Source organism: Pelophylax lessonae, assembly GCF_965119305.1.
Source record: "Pelophylax lessonae genome assembly, chromosome: 2".
NCBI classification, from domain to species: Eukaryota; Metazoa; Chordata; class Amphibia; order Anura; family Ranidae; genus Pelophylax; species Pelophylax lessonae.
In genome coordinates, this window is record NC_138769.1 from 169,460,933 (window position 1) to 169,473,817 (window position 12,885).

The 12,885-nt window shown below is 39.0% G+C and overlaps 1 protein-coding gene across 1 annotated transcript in view; it reads right to left on the reverse strand.

The window, feature by feature from the left end:
• Positions 1 to 12,885, reverse strand: part of PHEX (phosphate regulating endopeptidase X-linked) — a 309,157-nt gene that overhangs the window by 149,620 nt on the left and 146,652 nt on the right. The window contains exon 7 of the mRNA XM_082245817.1: positions 5,699 to 5,815. Within this exon, the coding sequence (XP_082101943.1) occupies positions 5,699 to 5,815 (117 nt within the window). The remainder of the gene's footprint in view (positions 1 to 5,698; positions 5,816 to 12,885) is intronic.

A 12,885-nucleotide genomic window follows, 5' to 3' on the forward strand; every position in this document is an offset into this window, starting at 1 on the left:
AGAAGGAAAAATAGATAATAAGCCAGGCACATTGGAATTTTATTAGGAGAGTATATCTAAAAAGAAAAATAGGTTATTATTCAGAGTTACATAGGTCCAAGGTAGAGGAGGAAAGTAGAGAAATGGGAGATTTCATACAGGGTCTGCCTATCCCGTAGCTCTCAGAGGTAGATAGGGCATCATCAGAAATGCCTATTACTATTGAAGAGCTGCGAGAGGCAGTAAAGGAATCAGCAAACCATAAAGCTCCAGGGCAAGATGGATTGCCAAATGAGATATATAGGGAATATGGAGAGATAATGTTGCCAGAGCTACTGCAGGTGCTGAATGAGGCAATGGAAAAAGGATAACTACCAGAGTCAATGACAGAGGCTACAATTATAGTAATACCAAAAGAAGGGAAAGATCTAACTCAACCTGCATCATATAGACTAAGCTCTTTGCTTTGTGCAGACGTTTAATTATTGGCGAAAGTATTAGCTATTAGATTAGGCAAAATAATCCATACTACAATTCATCCTCATCAATGTGGATTTAATCCAGGCAAATCAACATTGTTAAATGTTAGGAGACTATTTTAAAACCTACATATTCCATCAGAAAAGTTGGGATCACGAGCCATATTGTCCCTCGATGCTGTCAAAGCATTTGATAGCATTGAGTGGAACTACTTCTGGCAAGCTGTCGTGATTTAATGTTGGTCCCACCTTCATAAATTGGACTAAATTGTTGTATGCTGGACCAAGGGTGAAGGTGAAAATCAGTGGAAGATCCTCGGAATACTTCCAGTTATTCCGAGGGACAAGGCAGGGGATGGAACCTTTGCCCAAAGCCATTAGAACAGGGAAAGCTTTAAGAGAATTTAGAGAGGGAAAGAGGAGAAAAAGATTTTGCTATATGCCTATGATTTCCTTCTTTTAGAGGATACAAACCATTCATTGATTGCAGCAATAGATATTGTGAAAGGATTTGGTTTGTTCTCAGGGCTCTCCATCAACTGGGAGAAATATATTCTTCTTCCAGTGGATGTGTTGGAGTGAGAACTGCCAGAGAGCACTAGACACATGCAAGTAGTAAAGAGTTTTAAATACTTGGGAATAATTATAACAGTTGATCCTAAGCTCTATGTACTGAAAAATCTAGAACCCTTAATAAAAGCATTTAGAACAACGTGTGGAACGTGGAGCTGCCTTCCCTTATCAGTAGTGGGTTGTTGCAGTCTGATTAAAATTATATGGCTGCCTCAACTGTTATTTATTTTGCATAATTCTCCAATATGGATCCCTGAAGTGTGGTTTAAGAAATTGGAGGGTCTTTTCTGGAAACTGATCTGGAGGAAGGGGCAGGCTAGAGTTTGTCTGCAAGTACTACAGTTGCTGAGAGATGGGGGTTTGGTCGTTCCCCATCTATAGAGCTATTTCTTGGCAGCCAAGCTACAACAAATAGGCAGTGATACCACCTGCTAAAGCTCACGAGTCTTGTTGGTCTATTCCCCACGTACATCGCTTATAGAGGCACTAGAAGCAAGCTGGGGGGGGGGGGGGGTCAGTGTTTATCGGCAAAGTTGTTGTGGAAGGTATGGAATATATCAAGATCAATATTTTAGTACTCAGGATTTACAGAATATACCCCTATTGAGCTTATAGGACTGGATAATTTTAGTAACTGGCAACAGAAGGGAGTGATAAGATTATCGCAAATATATAAGGCAGGGATATTGAGGACATTTCAGGAGCTGAAAGAGGAATTTGGGCTCTTGAATAGAGATTTTTACATGTATCTACAATTGAGGCATGCGCTGTCCACACAATTTAAGGAAAGATGATTAGAATGGAGTAAAATCCTATTTTTGAAAAATCTGATAGTGGCTACATCTTTAAAGGGGTTGATCTCTAAATTTTATAAAAATATACAGATAAAGGTACTGGATGAAGATTCTCAACTATTTAGTAGAGTAAAATGGGAGGAGGATGTGGGGAAATTAACAGATGCACAATGGGATGATATAGTAACCTCAATAGATATATTATGCCTCTTAGCAACCCAAAAGCTCACACAGTTTTATATACTACATAGAACACATATTATATGCCAAAAAGATTGTTTTCAGGGGGGGGGTTATCGGTTTCATCCTGCCCCAGATGTAAAACGGCAGTTGGGGATCTGATCCGTATGCTATGGAGATGCCCCAAGCTACGTAGGTACTGAAAGGAGGTGCTGGATAGAATATACTCAGTATCTGAAATAAATTTACAATTAGATCCGGTACTATATGTATTGGGGTACATGGAGCAGGGAGTGGGTTATGGGGCTAAGCGAGCAGCAGTCTTAAGATGCCAATATCAAGCTAGAAAAGCTATTACAGGGAAATGGATAAAATCTGAACCACCATATATTACAGATTGGCTGAGAATGGTTATTAATATAATAATGAGAGAAAAACTGGCTTATATAAGAAGAGGAGAGACAAAAAGATTTGAAAAAATATGGAAAGCATGCTTAGAAACTCCTGGTCTGGCACCCGAGATAGAGAATATCTAAAATGTGTGGTTGAGTAATATAATTTTAAGTGGGATATGGGGAGGGTTGGAGAGAATTGGGGGGAAAGAAGCTAATGAATGTTTGTTATTGCTTTTGTATGTGATTTTTTTGTTTATTAAAAACAATAACAATATAAGAATGAAAAATTAGAAAATGGAAATGTATTCATTCATACAAAATTATATGGCTATCAAAAAGCTGTTAACAGGTACAGTGGGGAAAACCATCTCTACAGTCAAGCACAGAGGTGGAAACATAATGGTTTGGGGCTGTTTCTCTGCTAAAGGTACAGGCCGACTTTGCCGCATTGAGGGGCCAATGGATGGGGCCATGTATTGTCAAATCTTGGGTTAGAAGCTTCTTTCCTTAGCCAGAACACTGAAGATGGGTAAAGAATGAGTCTTTCAGCATGACAATAACCCAAAACATACCGCCAAGGCAACAAAGGAGTGGCTCAAGAAGAAGCACATTAGGGTCCAGGAGTGGTCAGTCTTCAGAACTTAATCCTATAGAAATTTTATAGAGGGAGCTGAAACTTCCATTTGCCAAGCAACAGTCAAGAAACCTTAAGGATTTAGAGAAGATCTGTAAAGAAGGGTAGACCAAAATCCCTCCTGAGATGTGTGCAAACCTGGTAACCAACTGCAAGAAACGTCTTACCTCTGTGCTTGCCAACAAGGGTTTCTCCACCTAAGTCCTAAGTCATGTTTAGCTTGGGGATCAAATACTTATTTTACTCACTGAATTGCAACTTAATTAATAACATTTGTTTTATGTGTTTTTTTTTTTTCCTGGATTCTTTTTTCTGGATTTTTCTGTCTCCATCATTTAAAATACACCTATTGTAAAAAATTATAGACCTGTCATTTCTTTGTAAATGGGCAAACTTACAAAATCTGCAGGGGATCAAATAATTGTTTTCCCCACTGTATGAGGTGCAGGTACCTAGAGATGCCTACAAATACCTACAACAGTTTGCTTACCCCATCCTGTTTGTGTACATCACTATTAATTCGTTGGCAGCCCATCATAGTGATGGGCAAATAAGAAAATTTGGAAGGTAAAAGATGTTTTAACACCATCAGATTGGAACAGTCTATGATTTGGCTATGGACATGGAGACTGCTGCATATAGGTGTAGGCATGCTACACTCAATCTGTACAAACTTTTGTACAATCAACTTTAAATTTACAACTACTATGAAATATAAGCATTAAGCCAATTACGTCCTGCTGCAGAGAATATGTGCTGAGAGGAGGACAAGCAAAATGAGGATGACCTCCATACAGGGGCGTAACTACAGGGGTTGCAGGGGTTGCGATTGCTACCGGGCCCCATGCTCCAGGGGGCCCAGTAGCAAACCAGTGGGTGAACTTCCAGGATTGCAAAAGTCACACTTGCGACCGGGCCCTGGCATTGCACCACTGTGGGGAGGCCCCAAGATTGCAGGAAGGGAGCCCACTGCAGAACTTGTGAAAGGATCCTGCTGCGGGACCGTAATAAAAGGCCATGCAACGAGAATAAAGAGCCCCAGGATTAGTGGGAAGAGCCCTGGGCTTGAAGGGAAGGGCCCCGGCCAGGGATCTGGGGGGGCCCTTCATGGTTTCTTGCATCGGGGCCCTGAAGGCTCTAGTTACGCCTCTGCCTCCATAGTATGAGAGCTAAAATATTCATTAAAAAAATATACTATAAATATGCTGATCCCAAAATGACCTGTTACATGTATACTTTTTCACATCTTAAACACATTGCAAATGAATCTAGGCTTTACACTTGCCTTCTGGAGCATGAAAACCAGACTAATTGGGATCTAGACTCATAAGAGGAACATAAGAAGGCACTTATGGGCATAAAATGTGTTATTATATTCTTATGAAGGAGGAGGTACAGTTCAATTTATTTTTCCTGAGTGACCTCTAATTAATGTATTTTTCTATGTCTTTAGCAGACTAGCTTTTCATACAGAATCAGTATCTCTCCAAATGTTTCTTATTATCTTTTAAAACCAGTTTATAAATAGGAATTCCTGAACTGCAAATTAATTTTAACTCCAGGCAGGTATTAAAAACACAATTTAATCCAATTATGGATTCTTTAAAAATGATTAAATGCGTTGGTATACACCTCTGACAAAAGTGTTTGAATCTGTATGGACATTAGCCTACAAAAATCCCCTGTTTTTAGTGACACTGAGGAATGAGTGAGATCACTTAAAGGGTTAATCCACCCGAAAACAATATTTCAGCTTTTGGTAGATGATAGTGTGACAGCAGCACTCTTCAAATAGAAAGGAGTTATTTAAGTTCTGGTTTAGTGCATTCAAGATACAATTTAAAAGAGAAGTAAGGCCAAAGGTTTTATGGTCATACTTCTCTTGTGTGTCAGAGGAGTGCACTTACTTGTGTTCTCCTGTTACCCAGAATCAGCCGACAGTGGGCTAAAATCTGCTGTCCACCGAGGTCACTGAGCTGCTCCAGGCTCTGAAAGGATACTGTCAATAATTTTGGGATCCACCCAGATGCCTGATTGGCAGCTGGCTCTGCCTTTAATGATCTGCTGAGAGGCTGAACGAGCCACTCCAGCCCAGCCCCCCAATGAGTGCTGGAGGTCTGAGCAGAGAGTGGTGGTTGACAGTGCTGACCCAAGAACTGAGCGATCAGCGGTCATGTAATCGCTAATTTCTTGGGCTTAGAGCCAGAGGGGACAGCTGCATCATTAGACGCAATCTAAGTATAAAGGTAATATACATAATCAATCTGGCCATGCTTGTCTGTTTTTAAAGTGTATGGATAGCCAAAACTCTTTTTTTGTTGTTTTGAATAGAGTTGGGAATAGATACTACTCCTGTCTGTTTTTTTCTGCTGTTTGTGTCCCACTGGGGAGATCTGCCTTCACTTCCAGAAAGGGAAATACTTTCTTATCCGGTTGTCACTAGAACATGTGTCCCATTAGAGGATTTCCCCTAACCCACTGTTCTGTGGTGACAACTGTACAATTTTGGAATTCTCAATAGTTTCTGTTTCAATGAGAATGTTTACAAGGACAGGCATAACACTTCTCTATTCTTTCTAAAATAATACATACACTTTAGGAATTCTTTACAGTATTTTGGCTATAGAAGAAATACTTTATGAAGCTTGTTTTATGATGACTTACCTGAGCAAGTTTTGTTTCCAGGTCAATCAAAGCTTTCATATCAATTTCTGCCCTTGTTTTGTTGGCACCAAGAAAAACTGATACATCAACCATGAAACTGTATAAGGATTCTCTATACTGTAAAAGAAAAAAGAAAATGATTTAAATTTGACATATATTAAAGATGTTCTTTAGGCAAACTAGAAGTTTAACCATAAGATACATACAGGGGACATTAATTAATTAAATACATGAAATACAATTTTCCATCCAGACTTTACTGACTTTACATCTGGTAAACTGAAAACCTCTGCTTGTGATACAGCAGGACTAGTTTCAAATACAACCACAGCAGACAAAAAAATCCCCCAAAATGTGCTGCTATGCAGTGCATTCTCATGAAATTTAGATCACCCAGCTTTCCAAAATGTACACGCTTAGTGTTAAATGTACATAGGTGAGAAATAGAGATTTATGGAGAGATTTATGGATATGGAGTGGTCATAACAGAAAATCCTTCACAAGATAGTTGGAACTTTTTTTTGAGGAGCTACAGTCAGGTCCAAAAATGTTGGGACATCAACGCAATTCTAATCTTTTTGGCTCTATAGACCACCGCAATGGATTTGAAATGAAACAAACAAGATGTGCTTTAACTGCAGACTTTCAGCTTTAATTTGAGGGTATTTACATCCAAATCAGGTGAACGATGTAGGAATTCCAACAGTTTGTATATGTGCCTCCCACTTTTTAAGGGACCAAAAGTAATGGGACAGATTAACAATCATAAATCAAACTTTCACTTTTCAATACTTGGTTGCAAATCCTTTGCAGTCAATTACAGCCTGAAGTCTGGAAAGCATAGACCTCACCAGACGCTGGGTTTCATCCCTGGTGATGCTCTGCCAGGCCTCTACTGCAACTGTCTTCATTTCCTGCTTGTTCTTGGGGCCTTTTCCCTTCAGTTTTGTCTTCAGCAAGTGAAATGCATGCTCAATCAGATTCAGGTCAGGCGATTGACTTGGCCATTGCATAAAATTTCACTTCTTTGGTTTTTCACTTTCAAACTCTTTGGTTGCATTCGCAGTATGCTTCGGGTCATTGTCCATCTGCACTGTGAAGTGCCGCCCAATGAGTTCTGAAGCATTTGGCTGAATATGAGCAGATAATATTGCCCAAAACACTTCAGAATTCATCCTGCTGCTTTTGTCAGCAGTCACATCATCAATAAATACAAGAGAACCAATTCCATTGGCAGCCATACATGCCCACGCCATGACACTACCACCACCATGCTTCACTGATGAGGTGGTAAGCATCAACTACCCTTTCAGTAAATTACTACTTTCTAAGATTAGTTTTGAACTTCCCTCCAGTTAGCTTGAGGTCATATCCCTGTATTTTTTATTTTGGTTTCATATTGAAAAAAATGCCCTTCTGAGCCTTATTCATCCTCTTAAAGTTTTTAAAGGTTTCAGTCATATCTCCCCTTTCCCTTCTTTCCTCCAGTCTGTACATATTAAGTTCCTTAAGTCGCTCTCGATATGTTTTATCCCCTAGGCCTTTCACCATTTTCTCTGGACTCATTCTATTTTATCAATATCTTTCTGTAAGTGTGGTCTCCAGAACTAGACAGAGTATTGTAAATAGGGTCTCACTAAAGATCTATATAGGGGAATCAGAACCTCATTCCTCCTGCTGGTGATCCCTCTAGTGATGCATCCTAGAATTCTATTTGCTTTCCCCATTGCCTGGTCACACTGTTTGCTCATTTTGCACTCATCTGAAATAAGTACCCCCCAAAACTTTTTCTTTTGTAGGGCTGGCTAACACTGTACCCCCAATGTTGTACTCTCTCAGGGGATTCTTTTTCCCTAGGTGCATTATTTTACTTTTAGAAACATTGAATGCTCCACTGCTTTGACCAATCTTCCAGCAAATCATGTTCCAATTTATTTAATTTTCACAGCTACTTCATATATTATAGTTTTGGTGTCTGTCTGTCTGTCTGTCTGTCTGTCTGTCTGTCTCTCTATCTATCTATCTATCTATCTATCTATCTATCTATCTATCTATCTATCTATCTATCTATCTATCTATCTATCTATCTATCTATCTATCTACACATATACAGTATCTCCTAAAAGTGAGTACACCCCCTCATATTTTTGTAAATATTTTATTTTATATTTGACATATGTGACAACACTGAACAATGACACTTTGCTACAATGTAAAGTAGTGAGTGTAAAGCTTGTATAACAGTGCAAATTTGCTGTCCCCTCAAAATAACTCAACACACAGCCATTAATGTCGAAACTGCTGACAACAAAAGTGAGTACACCCCTAAGTGAAAATGTCCAAATTGGGTCCAAAGTGTCAATATTTTGTGTGGCCACCATTATTTTCCGGCACTGCCTTAACCCTCTCGGGCATGGAGTTCACGAGAGCTTCACAGGTTACCACTGGAGTCCTCTTCCACTCCTCCATGAGGACATCACAGAGCTGGTGGATGTTAGAGACCTTACCCTCTTCCACCTTCTGTTTGAGGATGCCCCACAGATGCTCAATAGGGCTTAGGTCTGGAGACATGCTTGGCCAGTCCATTACCTTTGTCCTCAGCTTCTTTAGCAAGGCAGTGCTCATCTTGGATGTGTGTTCGGGGTCATGTTGGAATACTGGGCAACAGGGCAGAAATCCACTTTACTGCCCTGTGGCATGAATCCAGAAGGGTGTACTCACTTTTTTTGCCAGCGGTTTAGACATTAACCACTTCAGGACCAGAAGGATTTGCCCCCTTAATGACCAGGCAATTGTTTGCGATTCGGCACTGTGTTACTTTAATGGAAAATTGCGCGGTCGTGCGATGTTGTACCCAAATAAAATTGAGGTCCTTGTTTACCTACAAATAGAGCTTTCTTTTGGTGGTATTTGATCACCTGTGCGATTTTTATTTTTTTGCACTTAAAACAAAAAAAGAGCGGCTATTCTGAAAAAAAAAAAAAAAAAAAACAATTGTTTTCACTTTCTGCTATATAACATTCCCAAAAAAAATGTAAAAATCTGATTTTTTCATAATTTTAGGCCAATTTGTATTCTGCTACATATTTTTGGTAAAAAAAAAAATCACAATAAGCATATTTTGATTGGTTTGCGCAAAAGTAATCACGTCTGTAAGCTAGGGGAAAGATTTATGTCATTTTTATTTTTTTTTTTTTTACTAGTAATGGCAGCGATCTGCAATGTTGGCGACTGCGGCATTGTGGCAGACAGATTGGACCTCTAACTGACATTTTTGACACTTTTGGGGGGACCAGTGACATTACTACAGTAATCAGTGCTAAAAATATGCACTGTTACTGTAATAATGACATTGGCAAGGAAGGGGTTAACCTAGTTGGTGATCAAGGGGTAAATGTAAGCCTAGGGGAGTATTTCTAACTGTGGGGGGGATGGGCTTTTGAAATGATCATAGAGACCTGTGATCCTATATAGAAGGATCACAGTCGCTTTGTGATTATTCCAGAAAGAAGAACGGTCAGCTGTGTTTACAACAGCTGATCGTTCTTCTCTCTCAGCGGGGAGCGACTGCGGGTGGCTGGCGGCAATCACGGGTGCCAGCCCCATGCTTTGGCATCCCCGCTGCCGAGTTGGGGCAGGCGGGCGCGTGCCGCCAGTGGCGCGTGCTCGCCGCTCTAGCACCAGGCGCGCGATTGATGTAGTACTACTCCAGTTCACGCAGGAGGGCCTGCCTGTCGCAATAAAACTGCGGCGGGCAGTCCTTTAGCAGTTAATGGGTGTGTGTTGAGTTATTTTGAGGGGACAGACAATTTACACTGTTATACAAGCTGGACACTCACTACTTTACATTTTAGCAAAGTGTAATTTCTTCAGTGTTGTCACATGAAAATATATAATAAGATATTTACAAAAATGTGAGGGGTGTACTCACTTTTGTGAGATACTGTGTGTGTATAAATATATATATATATATATATATATATATATATATATATACACAGTATGTATATATAATTTTTGAGAGTGGGTGTCAGTGGTATATCCCATATCTATGGTAGTAAGGTGTAATAAAATCAGTATAATATGAATATTTCTGTTATAAATATCAGGTTGCCATTGATTATATTATATAACTCCCACTTGCCTGATTCCATAACTTGAATTTTGAAGTTGTTGAATTGTTGCACACTAAAAGAGTTCTGGTCTAGCCCAATAATAATGGACAGGATGACAATACTGGCTATTTTTTTAGACTTGTGAACGTATTGCAAATAAATTATCTGACAGTTTTGCATATTTGGAAGGTACAGATAAACAAAATCATATCAAATGGAAAATGGCTAGGTGTTGTCCTAGCAAGTGCTGTACTGTATAACCTGTTGTTACAGAACTGTTTCACAATTGTACTAACTTGCAACAAATGAAATAACACAGTATATCTATTACTGGTGCTTTTAAGCTTTAACTATTCGGTGTGCACACCCCCAGCCACCACCCCTCTCCCCCTAAGCTTCAACATGTGTTTCTTTTTTTGGTGGGCAGTATGTCTTGTACTGTTAATGTAAAGAAAATTGTTTATTCCTACTATTTTCCTGCTTTTACTTGTTCCCTTTTAATTGCGTGTTAGATGATCATAAATAATTATCAATAATATTATAATCATTATCAGTAATATTATTATTATTATCATTCTTCTTTTGGAGTTGTAGCTTGATACAATTTATAGAACATGATGGTGGGTTTTACATATTGTGAGAAAACAGTAAAGACAAATAAATGACTACACTTAGATAAAAGCCTTTCCAGGGATTTTAAACTGTATTTGCAGCAGAATATATCCCTTACCCTTTGACAGTATTGACTAAGATATAAAGACCCTCCATCTTTTCCTTTCATTCATCCAAGACCATTTGTCAACTACAAAGGAGTTTTTAAATGACTCCTACTAAGCTACAATGAACAAATGCAATCAGATAAAAGCACTCATGATTTATACAGTCATGAGGTTTGAAAGTTACTGTTGATTACAATGACTGGAAGTGCAAAAACTTTCAACTGCCATTAATCTTCTTCATCTATCAAATTAGCTGCTTTTCAATTGACAGAAGGATTGTTCTCTTAAAGCAAACGTGAATGTGTTTTTTTTTAAATGTGGGATCAAAAGATATGTTTTTATTTTTTATTTAATTACCGTATTTATTGGCGTATAACACGCACCTCAAATTTAGGAGGGAAGTTTTAGGAAAAAAGCTTAAATTTGAAATAAACAGCATTGAACTCAGAACTTTTTTTTATATATATATATATATATATGTATATCACTTTACAATCACTGTAAAGGAACAAGCTGAAGTAAGGTGATATAGATAGTTGCACCAGATTTTGCAGGCTCTGGAAAATCAACCCACCAGGTATGAAGGCTCTTCTATTTACTGACTGTGCTTATCACCAGTTTATGACTTCAATTGCTCTATATATACAGGTCACACTCATACCTTTACCCTACAGATATAAAGCTTATACAGGAAACCTTGAATACTCTTCATTCATTAATATTTAACCAGGCACACTGTGCTAGATGTGCCAATGATAATTCATAAATGACTGTTAGGACAATAGTATAACCAATATCTAAAAATCAATACACTTGTGTGCAATTATTGGAACAAAAGCTCTCCTAAAGAACTCATGGAAGAAGAAGTCTATAAAATAAAAGCTATTTAATAAAAGCTATAAAAGCTAAACAGTCCAGGCAGCGCTGAGAAGCAGAGGAGGGGGGTGGGCCAGACCGAGGGGAAGCGAGGATGAGCGACCGCTGTCATCAGAAGTCGCAGCGTCTACCTATGATAGACGTCACATGTCCCGCGTCCCTGCATTGGACCACTGTGCTGTCTATCATAGGAGGCGGGACTTCCTATGACAGACACCGCTCGTCCTTCCTTATACTCAGCCCGGCCCGCCCCCCTCCTCTGCCTCTCAGCGCTGCCTGGACTGTTTTTTTTTTACTAGATCAGCGTATAACACGCACTGGTGTTTTGCCCTCCATTTTTAGGAGGAAAAAGTGCGTGTTATACGCCGATAAATACGGTAACTTATTTATAAGTTGCATCAACCAGTAGAACCATTGCAGTTGTTACAAAACTTTTCAATACCCATTCCAATAGTTTCAATTTCTGTGGATTTTTTTAATTGATAGCAGGGATATTACATTTTATACAATCAAGCACAGATGAGCTGATTTATGAAAATTTGAGCGAAACTTAACCATTTATTCAAAGCAAGCAATAGGGTCCTCTGAAGTGACCCTGTTATTTCCCAAAAATAATCCAGGTAGCTGCCCCCTATAATAGAAGAAGGTGAATACATACATCTTCGGCAGACACCAAGACCATCCTTTTCAGAGCTACCAGCGCCATTGCTATGTGACACTTCCAGTGTGCTGGATAGCATGTCCCCAGCTACAAGCAAGGCTACTATGTTACTAAAGAACTCAGCAGCCAGTAGGAAGAACTATGGCACCGAGCAAAGAACACTTTATGCTAGATGTATAAAATTTGCTTAGCAAGCAGGTTTTATATTTCGTTTGGCATTTTGTAGGCTATCCATACATGGCCAGACCTTTTAAAGAGATTTGACTATATATATTATTTGCATTGCTACAATACTGGAATCCACTGGGACATTTATACAAAACTAACACTTTATCAGGATGCGCACACATTAAAAACTTGAATACTTTTCTAAAGAGAGTAGGAAACAATCACCAAGCAATCAAGCATTTCTCTGGTGTGCACAAGTTACTGATATAAAAACATATCCCAACACACACCTACAAACACCGGCAATGCACAAGCCAGTTAAATACATTGCAAACATCAGACCATTTTAGCATTAAAAAAAAAAAACAGTACTACTAATCCACCCACAGACGTGTGATGAACATCATAAACTTTTGACCATATACTTCAAAGGTGCACCATGAAGAAGAAACAACAACCTAAAATGAAGTATGTAGCATTTGAATCTAGTCAGCTGAGTCCCTACAGCCAATATAATTTGAAGGAACTTATAACCCAGCCCACTTTCTATAAAAGGGTGGGCATTACAGAAGCTATATTGTCAATGTGTATAGGAGCTGTTAGAAATAACATTGGTACATGTCCAACATGTGTGGCTTTCAATGCTTT